Source organism: Typopeltis vanoorti, chromosome 16 (assembly GCF_054136105.1).
Source record: "Typopeltis vanoorti isolate ZY-2024b chromosome 16, IOZ_Tvanoo_1.0, whole genome shotgun sequence".
In the NCBI taxonomy this organism is placed as follows: domain Eukaryota; kingdom Metazoa; phylum Arthropoda; class Arachnida; order Uropygi; family Thelyphonidae; genus Typopeltis; species Typopeltis vanoorti.
This window is the reverse complement of record NC_143564.1, coordinates 108104171-108117624: the sequence shown is the minus strand read 5'-3', so window position 1 is coordinate 108117624 and position 13454 is coordinate 108104171. Positions and strand designations below refer to the sequence as shown.

At 37.5% G+C, this 13454-nt stretch overlaps 1 protein-coding gene across 1 annotated transcript in view; it reads right to left on the bottom strand.

The window, feature by feature from the left end:
* Positions 1-13454, bottom strand: part of LOC150098250 (semaphorin-2A-like) — a 667728-nt gene that overhangs the window by 17142 nt on the left and 637132 nt on the right. Inside the window, exon 15 of the mRNA XM_090406288.1 lies at positions 4471-4580. Within this exon, the coding sequence (XP_090262414.1) occupies positions 4471-4580 (110 nt within the window). The remainder of the gene's footprint in view (positions 1-4470; positions 4581-13454) is intronic.

Here is a 13454-nt window from a genome sequence, read left to right as displayed (position 1 = left end):
AGGCCATCCCTGGAAGTTACGAAAGGAAACTGTGAGCAAGAGGGTAAGGAGTGGTTTCTTTGTGTGGAGGGTGGTTGAGCCGTGTAATGCATTGCCTGATGGAGTGGTGGGAGCGAGAACGGTCAGTGGGTTTAAGGAGTGGTATGATAAACTTTGTGTTTCTCAGGGGGGGACCTCCCCTCGATGAGTCTTGACAGACTTTATGTCTTAGAAAGGACCTCCCTCGATGAGTCTTTTGACTCCTTGGAGGCCTGAATAATAATAATAATAATAATAATAATCACCATGGAACAATTGAACATGATGTTGAAGAACTTCATTGCAACATTGTTTGCTAGTGATAGTCCCTTTTTCTAACACTTGTAGCTCGGTGCATCCATTAAGCATAATGTCCCCCCCAGCACCGGGTATCTATCCCTTTCAAGAACATTCTCACGATGGTAAGCTGTACCACTTTCGCGCCAGATCAGGTGTCATCTAGAATCAGAGGAAAGACTAAAATGACTCTCATCTGTAAAGGGTGCATTAGCCCATTGGTGTCTTGTCCAATTTTTGTGGATACAACATCACTGAAAATGTGTGTACGATGAGCTGTGGATAAAGGGACACAGACTTACAGGCGTACTTGTTGCAGATGTCGTGCCACGGTTTGTCGAGATATCCACGTACCTGTGCTTGAATGGAGCTGACTTGCAAGCCGACCAGCCATGGTGCATTGATTGTTTTGCTGTTATAACCAAAAATCTGTCTTCATGCTCCATGACAGAGTGAGGGTGACCTCTTAGCAAATGTCTGGAGCACATTCCATTGGTTTGAAACTGCCAAGATCATGGATACAACACTATGTGAGATTCCAAACAAACTGGCAATATCAGTAATTCTATGGCCTTCTTCAGCTTTCCAATAATTCTTCTCCATGTGAAATCATCTAGATGATGTCTTTGAGACATTAACAAGACATTCAAGTTTGAAACTTTATTCCTTCCTTTAAACACAATTTGCTTAGTCAGCCTTTTGTCTTTTATTGTGTTGAGTGCTACCATGTGATCCCTTTGCACGCAATTCAAAAATTTGAATGTGTACTGCTTTCTACTCGAAATCATCAGTTACACAAATTGCCACAAGCTGATTCATCTAAATTTGCAGTTGTAATCTTCAGAAATAGTGTTCTTCCTTAGGTTTTGGACACCAGTGTATATTTATATAAAAGAAATAACTCAAGAAGTGAATTCAGTTCTGAAATTTAACATACTAAAATGCAGTTCAATACAATGCACAGAGATTCAGAACAGTCTACTCTGCTATAGCAAATACCTTTAAACCAACTTTCTCTCACCATGATATTCTACTGGAGATCCTTATTCTGTAGGAAATTAGCTATAGCAAATTATCTGCTATAAACTATTCCTGTGGTTTCTGAATTTTACTATAGAGAGTCAACTGTATACCATTAATCAACATAATTTCTCTCTTCTGTACCGAGTCAAAATTTTTATTTTTAATGACAAAATAGCACACTGCAGGTCATCAAAATTTGTACTGTAGAAGGAATATAAAGGAGAAAGAAAAACTTGTAAAGATTGGATTTAAAAATTTTCAGGTGATATTCTAAGGAAATGCAGAAGAGATAGGCTGTTCCAAAGAACAACAGCAGAGGGGAAAGAGAACATAGAGGAAGAAATAACTATTCTCAAAGTTTGGAGTTAAAATGATACCCATCATATGTTGTTTGTGCCAAGAAAAAATTTGTAGATCACAGTTATCTCAAGAAGACAAATCTTGTCTTATTGTATGATTCATGTATTGTCGAAAGTAATACTGGAAGTAAAAGTTTGTTTATTTATTTACTTTTTGTTGCAAGAAATAAGACTGAGTCTTATAAACATTGGGGGATTAACAAGGTTGCCAAAACTTCACAGAAGAATGTTTTGGAAATTAGAATAGCTACTTCTACAACAGCAAATTTTCTGGAAGCATAAGTGATTTCTGTAGTACAAAGTTTATTCATTGGGAAAGAGGAGTGCAATGTACAGCCAACAACAAAACTATGGATTGTGTTTGCAGTCAACTCAAAGTTCACTGACAGATCATAAGAAAATGGAACTCTGATGCTCTAGGATTAGTGCAAAGTTTGAGGATAAAGAGTCAACCACCAGCACACAGTGTGTGAACAGAAATGAAGCTGCAAACTCAGTTGCAAAAGTCAATCATAAAATGGGAGCTTATTTAATGAGCTTTAGTGTCAATCACAATCCACTGTTTTTTTTTTTTTTTTTTGGATATTAGGATATCAATAACTTGCTTTTCTCTATTTGTCCTAGAATCGGTGACATCAACAAAGGCAGCCTCTTCACTAGTGATGGTTTATTACTTGAGTTATCCAACTAATGCAGAAGTTTACTGAATGATTTTCTCTATCACTTTAGAAAGAACTGAAGGTGAGTATAATGAGACATTAGTTTGTTGGATTTCTTAAGTTAATATAGGCTAATTATTAAGTTACAGGATCATCATTAAGATAAAAGAAGAGTACAGATTTCAGAATAATCAGAGAATTGCCATCATGATCATGAATGAGACTTCAGTATCTAGAATGAACATTCCTCTTCTGATCTTTTTCTGCAAAAAATCAAAAGAGGCACCGAATGAAGCAAATATGAAGTGGAAGGAAGAATTTATCTGAGATCATCAATTCAAGAATATGATGAAAGTAAGAAGTCAAGAGATTAGTTTTTCTACAGGTAGACTATCTGAGTGAAAAAGAGGCTAATAGCTTTTGCAAAGGACAAGAAAGCATGATTGGATCTGGAAAATTTGGACATTTTGCAAGTTTTTCTTTTAGGTCCTTTCATAATAAGATGTGATAATTTAATTGCAGCTATATTAGTATACACAAAACAGGATAGTAGGAAGGAAGTTCATATTATTAGCATTGAGGAAAGTGTGAGCAGAGCTCATTTAAAGTGGTATGGTCATTTAAACAGAATGGGAGATGAATGGTTAACAAAACCAACTGTTTTTAGCTATGATGGTAGGAAAAGATCCAGAGAAAGACCAAGATCTAGATGGACTGATACAGTAAGAAGCGCCTTAGAAGACCAAAATATAAGATATGATGATATGGGAGTACTGACAGATAACAGGTTAATGTGGAAGAAAATTATTGATAGGAAGTTAGTAATGATGTAAACTTTCATGTAGTACTATCATAATATCATGATGACCAAACAAGGAAGACAGATTTTTGATGAAAGCCAGCTGGATATTTTTCATTCTCTTTTACAGCCTTAGTATACTAGGATTAACAATGCAACCATAGGTATGCATTGTTAATCCATACCTATGGTTGGATTAACGATACATTCAGTCCAAAAATTTGAATTGGAATCCTTCTTAAGTGGATTTACTCCTAAGATTTGTTGCAAAGTTTCTTTCAGTTTGATAGTTTAATGTTTACTTGATGAAGAGACAGATCCATGATTTCTAACAGACCTGTTCACTTGAAGTTGTAGGCAGATAATATGGTTTTTGCAGTCAAAGTTCAGCATACATACAGATTTTAGTGACCTGAATATCAGTTCATCAGCATTTAGACTTTTGAGAGTTCATGAGGCACTGAATATCATGCATTTTTCTTGACTATCTCTACAAGCGTATTCAGAACTCCATTTCATCACTGCTTTTGCATATCACCTCTTCTATATTTCTCATATTTTGAAGGCTATGTTCCTTCAGTCTGTTGTCATATGTACACTTTAATTGGCCAGATATCATGTTGGTTACCATACTGCTGGATCTTATCAACTGTCCTTCCACCTTCATGGAACCAGTGTGAATCTGGACTACTATCTGAGGATAGTAGTCCAGATGTGTTAACAAAGCCTTAAGTGGGAAAATAACTTTGTGATGTGATTAATTAAACTACCTTAGTCACAGGGCCTCTAAACTTCATTTACTGTCCAGGCTCCAAATTGTAGTAAATCAACTTCTCATCCTCTTTCATACTTTTGACCTATGTGTTCTGGAATAGTCTTCCCCACCAGTTTTTCAAAGGACTACTACTACCTTCAGTTGTTTGAAAAACATATCAACAGGTTCCTTTCTTCCTTCTTTTTGATTGCTAGCCCACACAAGCACCAATGTGATGAATTTTGTGTCCTCTCAGTGGGATCAATATAAGTACCATCATCCCTGGTTCTCTAGCTTCCCCAACTATATGCAGCTAATAAAAGGTGACACCACACAGTAGTGATTTGAAGTTTATTGCTTTCTCTATACAAATAGTTCTCTCTCTCTCACACACACACACACACCAACTTGTCTTTGTTCAGCTAAGACGAAACATGGATAAATACAAGAAAATTATTTCTTGTCAAGTCATATAAATGGCCAAAACACTGAATGGGTTATACCTTATGAATAAAGCAATTAAAAAAAAAAGTTTTGACAAACAAATAAAACAAAACTTACTGCTTGTTTATTTTGCCATGTTTTCATGGCTAATTTATATTTTTCAAATTCATGGCACCAATCTGAGTAAATCTTTTTATATTCAGCTTCTGAAGGAGCACTACATGTTTCTGAAAACAAAAAAAAAACAAACAAAAAAAAAATTATTATTGTAATATTAATAACAGTGATAAAGATATTTTGATGAAAGTGTATTCCTATAAATATGAGGCACATAGTATCTCAAATAACAACGAATTATTAAGCAGGATATTTTTAAAAAAAACTCAGTTTCATATGTTGCCAGCTAACTTTGCCTTCAAAACACTTTCCATTTGAATAAATAATTTAATCAAAAATTAAACTTATTAACGAGATTACCATGAAGTCTACAGACTCACCAAAGAAGACCCAAACTAAACTTTTCTAGTTTTAAACATTTATACTATCAGTTACAAATGCCAACCATTTATGTCCACAGTAGGATTCAAACCACAACTTATGGGATGAAAAGTGAAGCGGAAGTTAGCAGTGCGACTCCTAAACTGCAAGTCTTTGTCCACCGCCAGATTTCTCATCTTCTCTGCCTCCTTTAAAATTTCTCTGTTAATTGTTTGTCTCTATTTTCTAATTCTCTATTAATATCTCTGCATGCCATTCCTGCCTGACAAATTTCAAGATCTTACACTTTGTAACATTCATATTCTACTCTATTGCCTGCTTATATAGTCTATTCACATCTTGTAAGGGTTATAAAATCTGCTAGACTCCTCACTGTTTTCCTTGATTTTTTACCCACAAACTGTTGCATAGCTCGAGTTATGCCTGTGCCAATATCATTCGTATACAAGGTATATATAATAACGGCTCAAAACAGACTCCTGCGGCACATCACTAATGGCTTCCTCTTTTGTGATACCACTCTGACATACATAACCTGCTGATATCTATCTGATAGCAATCACCTATCCATCTCACCAGTTTATTATCCAACTCCATCCATTCTAACATAGACATCAGCTTGTGTGGTAGTGTATTAAAGGCCTTTGAAAAATCCACTGTATATGCATCTCCTTTGTCCAATGAAATTGCCACCTTGTAGCACCACAAGCAGATTTCTAAAACATAACCTCCCCTTTAACCCTTTTGAACTATGCAGAGGACACTGCTATTATAAATCCAATTCTGAATTTAGTCATCTTCTCTAACACATTAACCACAACCACAGACTGGCCCATAATTTGTAGCCTTAGACTTATTATCTCCTTTGAGAAGCACAATTCTGTCCTCTTTTTGCTCTTTTAGGACTCGCTCCATTATAAGCCTTGTAAGGCCACATGCTGTGAACTCCCCTACTTCTTTATCAACATCAAGTTTTACTTAATTCTGCTTACTTCCTATCAGTCCCTCTCCCTCAGTATCCTGCATAATCAAACTCCTCATGATGTCACATTCATGAGAATGAAATATCCTGATAAACTGCTTACTGAATACCTCAACTGTATCCTCTGTAGCAGTTACCAATTAATCATTTTCATCCATTAACTTCATCCTCCCATAATCATGCTTTCTTCTGCTTGCTACTTATCAAAAGCACACTATAATTTTTCTTGGATTGATTTGGCTAATTTTTACTCCTACTGAACTTTGTTATCCTTACCAGCTGAGTCATTGCCCATGATTGTTCTTTAAACTCCTCATGCAACTGATTATTAACCTTCATCTTGTGCTGTGTCTTTCTTTTTCTTTTGCTTTCTTTGTCCAGATTGCATGCTTCATCGCTTTAGTCATCCATTTTAATCCTACCTTATTTAGCCTTTTCACATTTGGATACATTTAAATATTGTTGCTGTTGCATATCTCTTGATCAATCAACATCCAAGTAGCATCTATCTCTCCTTTCCATGCTGTAGTTCCCAGTTATCGGCTAAGTTTTTAATAATTCACTGACCTTATAGTTCCACATATATCCTTTCCTCACATGACTAGCTGAAATCCAGGAGATCACCTCATGATCATGTTTGCCAACTGAAGGAAGCGTACACACCTCCATTCAATATCACATCCTCTGACATGATCAGATCTAAGATTCAACTGTCATGTGCCTTCTACATGCTGCTGTCCACACAGTTAGCCAGTGGCTTTGTGTTTTGCAACCTGGGGAACGAGTGTCCTGGGTTCGATTCCCGTTGCTGAAGTGAGGAGCTTAAGGATCTTCCTCAGCCATAGCCAAGTTAGCTGGTCTTGGGCGTGGACAGCAGGATTTTTTCATCCCGCAAGCAGGCAAACCGACCCTGTGAACACATGGATCTACAGCCATAAATATGTAACCCCCCCCCCCATGAGGGGCTCAACTCGCTCCAATAGGGACGGGGGAGAAAAGGGAGGAAACTCCATATGAATAAATAAATACATGCTGCTTAAGTTGTCTCGTAGATTAATTTTCCTAACCCCCCCTGCTATCTCTTTATTCCAGTCTACGTTATGATGATTAAAAATCACCCTTCTCTTGCTCACTAAGTCAGTTTGCTTATATATTTGTATCACCCTTCACATTCCTTGGCTTATGGCAACATCTACTAAATCTCATCCTATCAACTTTCACCTCGCACATGTTACTTCAAAACCACTGCCACTATTTCCAAAAGAGGTGAAATAGTAGTAGTAGTGCAAGCATAATTCCCCTGCTATTATCAACTACATTTCTCTTCCTCTGTTCTTCCTCTCCTCTTCTCAAAACACATCATACACTTCTATTTCTTTTCCTGGCAAGATATTATTCTTATATAACCATGTTTCATTTATTCCAACTCCTTTTAGGTGAATAAACTCAATAATTGCATTTGTAACTCAGTACAAAAATTATGGAAACAACTCCTGTGTTAGAGTAAAACTTCAATTTAATATAAACCAAAATAATCACTCGATGTTTCAACTTTCATATTAAGGTCATCATCTGGAGTATACACGTATATGTACAAAGAAACAAGCTACACTACAATCTACATGGTATGCAGGGGCGAATTCTCCATGCTTGCTGAGCAAACTCATTAATTGAGAAAGAAGTAATATTTATTTGTTAATAAATGCATGCATTTATAAGCATTCCATTTAGGCTTTTATTTTTGTAGACAGAAGATGTCTTAAGCTTGCACGGCAATAATTGAGCTTTGCATTGTGTATCGAAGGCTGATGCTTGACGTCTAGTCAAAGCTACCGATTGTGGGAGCTTCCAGGTCCTCGCAGCAGCGCTGTGATTTCATGCGAGTGCATAGCCATTTCACGTCGTCTCACTCTGTTGCTTAAATACAACAGAGTGACCAACACTCTGTTGCTTAAACCTTGTAAAGGTTTACAGCCTTTACAAATGTGCATGTTGCTTGGGAAAATTAAGTTACAACCAACTTTTTATGACGATGTTATTGACCAGTTCATAAAGAAGAACCATAGGGTAGAATTTGTATTCAAGTAGCTAAATTGAAAAAGATAGAATATCATTTGTAAAATAAATGTCATATTTGTATGATTAAATGTACATACATTTCTAAATATATAGTTTTAAATAGTCAGTAATTCATTATTCTACTAATCAGACTTCAATCACACCTCTCACTCCCTGAATGATAACAAGAGCAAGCGTGAATTTCAAGAACAGCATTTGCTTCTGATGGTATGCTAAAGTTACCCGATTTGGTCAACTGTTAAAACTACTGGCCTGACTTCTGGTGAAAAAACAAACAAAAAAACCTTACCCCATCAACACTAAAGTCCTACTATTATTATTATCTATTTGGTTACAAAAATAAATTAAGCTAGAGAGCAACATGTTCACATAAAATTACTCATAAAAGTATACATATAAATTATTAAACCAAACAGTATGAATTGTGGCAAATAAAAGCTGAAATAACTGCTTAGAGTCCTAAAGTCAGAGTTTACTGGAAAACTTAAAGAACTAAGTTGGCTGAATGTGTGCCATCCAAATTCTTTGAATTTTTATGCCACCATTACTGTTAAGATTAGGATGGTTAATCAAAATTTCACAGACTTCTTTAAATTTGTGTTCATACCAGGTTTTAGTATGATGTAAAAAACGAGTACTTTTCCAATCAGTTTGGTGTAGGGTGTTAAGAGCATGATCTGAGAGACCTGCTTCACCAAAATTTAAATTTGATGTATTTGTGTTCTTTTTTACGGATAGGGATTGTATGTCCAGATTCCCTAATATAAGGTAAATTACATGCAATAGATACAATAAACTCCAGGGTGAGCCAAATGGGGGAGAGGATCCTTAGAGGAGTTGAATATGTCTTTAATTTTATAGGTAGTTTAACAGTGATATTAAGATTATAATGGCATAAAATTCTATTTATTTTTTGGATAACCCTTTAATGTATTGGATAGATAGTATAGGCTTTACTGTAATCTATATTACATGTATATTTTTTGATGAAGTTTTATGAAGAACTTTATTGATAGTATTTTTGCTATAGCCATTATTTATAAATGTGTTGCTAATAATTTCTAATTCTTGTTTAAGAGCTTATTAATTAAAGTAAATTGTTATAGCTTTGTTTCTGAGAGTGTTAATGACTCCAAGTTTTTGCGAAGGGTGGTGATACGGGTTAGCATGTATATATTGGCCGGTATGGGTAGGCTTGCGGTAGACAGTGAAGGATAGACTGCCTGAGGGAAGATGTGTGACCAGTGTGTCCAGGAAAGGAAGCAAGTTCTGATTTTTAATTTTGATAGTAAATTGTATGCACTCATGTTGTTTGTTCAGGTGGCTGAGGAAGGTGTTTAACATGTGGTCAGATAAAGAAAACATTGTCACTGTATCTAAGCCAAACTGTAGGTTTTAAAATAAAGGAATCTAGAGCACATTGCTCAAAAGCTTCCATATAAAAGTTAGCAATTGGGGGGGGGGGGTAGAGGTGAGCCAATAGCCATACCTTCTTTTTGTAGGTAAAAATTATTTTGCCACATGAAGTAACCTGAATGTAGCATGTGGGCAAAGAGAGCCATAATGTCAGGTGGAAATTTCTTCTGTAAGAGAAGAATTGTGTCACTGAGTGGGACCTTTCTGAAAAGGGCAGAAACGTCAAAACAGACTAATAAATCATCTTTGCTGAGGATTATGTTTTTAATTTTGTTTATGAAGTGTTGTGTGTTCTTTATATAGGAGGGAGAATGACCTACCAACTCCCTGAGTGTTGACACTAATTTCTTGGCTAGGTGATAATTTGGGCTGTCTATACCTTCAACTATTGGCAGAAGAGGAACGTTATGTTTGCGTACCTTGGGAACACTATATATTCTGGGAGAATGGGCATAATGGGGTAAGAGTTTTTTAACAGTGTTATTCTGGGTATCTTTTTGTACATAATGCCAGCCTGGCTGGCAGAGTGGTTAGTGTGTCAGCTCTCCAGTCAAGAGGCTGCGGGTTCGAATCCCGGCGTGGGCATGGATGTTTGTGATTGTCTGTGGAAATACTAGTGGTGGTGGTCGGCGGTAGATGCCATTGGTGGATTGTGAGTGTTGCAAGCAGAGTTGTAGAATAGATGCCCTCCCTCGATGAGTCTTTGGGCTCCCTGGAGGTGACAAATAATAATAATAATCTGGATAATACATGGGATAGATATAGTATTGCTGCATTCTTTTATATTGGGGGAGGGACATTTTATCTATTTTATAGGAGGTATTAGCCACTGGATAAAAAACATGTTTCAAAGGTGGTGGGATTCAGGGACAAGAGTTGCATTGGTGGTAAAGACAGCCATAGCTCCATGCATGATACTGTATTGTTGGACTGGATGATAGGTTAACTTACACACCCATCATGGTACTAATGTACAATGTATGAGAGAACTGGGAAGCGAGGAACTCGTTCACATTGGATTTGAAGGCCTGCACATTGTATTCCTTGGGAATACACATGGCAAGGAAGGCTGTTTCACAATACGGCAGCAGGAATGAAGGAGGAGGAAGAAAAATTTGTGGAATTTGACTGTGAAAGGATTTGAGTGGTAGCTGCATGTTTCAATGTATTTGGTAGAGAGAGAGTGGGGGGGGATTATTGATGATAATTCTGATGAACATTTACAATGGAAATATTTATAAAAGATGCATGCAGTAGATACTAGATGCCTGTGTGAGTGTGGCTGGAGTGAGCTGGTAAGAGATGTCACCAATCAGGCTGACTGCTCTCTTCTGTACTGTTGAGTATTTTTAGGGAGCTCTTAGAGCTCCCTAAAAATACTCAAAAATACTAAATACTTAAAAATACTAAAAATACTGGGAGCCTCCCCAGATGTGAAAGCAGTACTCATTTTATGGGTGGAATCGTACTTATATAGTTGTTCAGGGGTCAAATAGTGCCTTGAACGAAAAAGGAATTCTAATTTTTTGTATACCCAGGAGGTACTGTTATGATGTGTTTATACCAAGAGAGTCTTGATGTCAAAGTAATCCCAACACCTAAATCTCTAGGCAAGATGAGATCTTGCCTAGAGATTTGGGTGTTGTCAAAGGTAAGGCTGGGATAATGTTCTTTTTTGTGGGAAATAAGACACAACCATGTTTTGCAGGTTGACAAGATTATATGAAACCTATCGAAGAATGGTTTGGAGATCAGAATTTAGGCTTGCAGAGGTTTTCAAGAATGAGGAATGTAGTGTACTATCATCGGAAAAAATGTGTATTGGACTGGTGGTCAACTGGAGTATGTCATTGATGTGTAGAAGAAACAGGGTAGGTGAGAGGTAAGAATCTTGTGGGATCTCAGAATTAGTTGCATAGTTAGAGGATATGGAACCATCAACCGTCACACTTTATTATTATTATTATTATTATTCAGGCCTCCATGGAGTCAAAAGACTCATTGGTCAAGACTCATCGAGGGAGGTCCCTCCTAGGAAACACAAAGTCTATCATACCACTAATTAAACGCATTGGCCGTTCTCGCTCTCACTACTCTATCAGGCAATGCATTCGATGGTTCAACCACCCTCCATGCAAAGAAACCACTCCTCACCCTCTTTCTCATAGTTTCCTTTTGTAACTTCCAGGGATGGCCCCTTGTCATGACTCCTTCCCGCTGTTCAACCAAGCGAAAGAACTCCCCAGTGTCAATCCTGTAACCACCTCTCAACAGTTTCTCAATCATATCACCTCTCCTTCTTCTATCCACCAAACTCTGCAGTCCACACTCCCTCAGCCAATCTTCATAACTAACATTGTACAGTCCTGACACCATCTTTGTTATCTGCCTTTGTACCCTTTCCACAGTTAATTTATCCCCTTCAAATTCTGGGGACCAGATCTGAGAACAATAGTCTGTGTGGTGTGATCAGAGGCTTATGCAACGGAATGATAACCCTGACATCATTCCGTTGCATAAGACTCTGATGACAGATGACATCATCTATCATCAGTGTCCTTCTCATTATTGCAGCAATCCTCTGTGTTACCTTCACTACCTTTGCAATATGTCCCCTAAATTTCAGGTTTCTATCAATCATCAATCCCAGATCTCTTGTCTCCCCTACTTCCTCCAGTTTAACTCCTCCCATAGAGTATGCAGCATCCCATTGATGTGTCCCAAACTTCAAGACCATACATTTTGCTGCATTAAATTGACAACCCTTCCATTCATTTGCACATCTATCTAGTTTATTCAAATCCTCTTGCAGGGCTACCACATCTGCACTATTACTAATAACTCTTCCCAGCTTTGCATCATCCGCAAACAACTGAATATCCCCTTGCAATCCACGGACAATGTCATTGATATAAAAATTAAACAATATAGGTCCCAGTACTGAGCCCTGTGGAACCCCACTTGTAACCTTCTGTCTCTTTGATATTGCTCCACCATACACAACTCTCTGATACCTATCGGACAGCCAATCCTGAATCCAGTTGACCAATCTGATATCCAGACCCATGTGCTGCAACTTGAATATCAGCTTATCATGTGGTACCCTGTCAAATGCCTTTGCTAAGTCTAGGAAAATGGCAGTATATGCCTTTCCCTCATCTAATGCTCTTGTAACTTTATTATAAAAAGCTAGCATATTGCTAACACAAGAGCGTCCCCTTCACAAATCCATGTTGACTCTCACAGATAACATTACCCTCATCTGCCCAATGCTGTAATGTGCATCCAGTTGCAGAAGTCATGGGACAGACCAAATGATGGAAGTTTACTTAATATGCCCTTGTGCCAGACGTGGTTAAAAGCCTTGGTGATATCTAGTATAACCACTTGGGATTTGCAAAACTTTTCCATGATGCTTATCCAGAGGAGGGTTATAAAAGTGAGTAGATCCCTCGTTGAACGACATTGGCAGAATCCACACTGGTGGTTGTTTATTAGTTGAATACTTTCAAGATAGCAGGAATTGACCATTGATGGTTCTCTCCATTACTTTAGAAAGGACTGAGGTGAGAGAGATTGGACAATAATTTGATGGTAAGAATCTTCAGAATAGGCTGGACATGGACTAAAATAGGCAATAGAGAATAGGAATGAAGGAATGACGTCAGGACCAGGGGACTTTTGATATCTAATTTGGATAGGAGTTTTCTGATCACTTCCTGGTGAAAGGTCAGAGGAGGCATTGAGTTTTGGATGTTTGGAATGATTGGGGGGACATTTAGAAAAACATGTATGCAGGCATTTGAGGAAAAGTATGATGCCAGGAGATGAGATTGGCTTTCTTTGTGGATGATGGAGTAGTTAGAGCAGTGTTGAACAAAAGTTGTGTACAAATGCTTTGGCCAGAGATCAAAATGCGTGACTGCCATTTGGGCATGCTGGAAGTTTCTCCACTTTTGGTTCTTTGGAAATCAGTTTTTGATGCACTGATCATTTTCATACAGCTGTTTTGGACTTTGGTGTAAGTATTGACAGAAGGTAGAGTTCTTGATGACAGTCAGTTGTGGTATGCTTGGTTCTTTGTTTGTACAGCCTTGGCACATCTTTTGGAGAACCAAGGCTGATT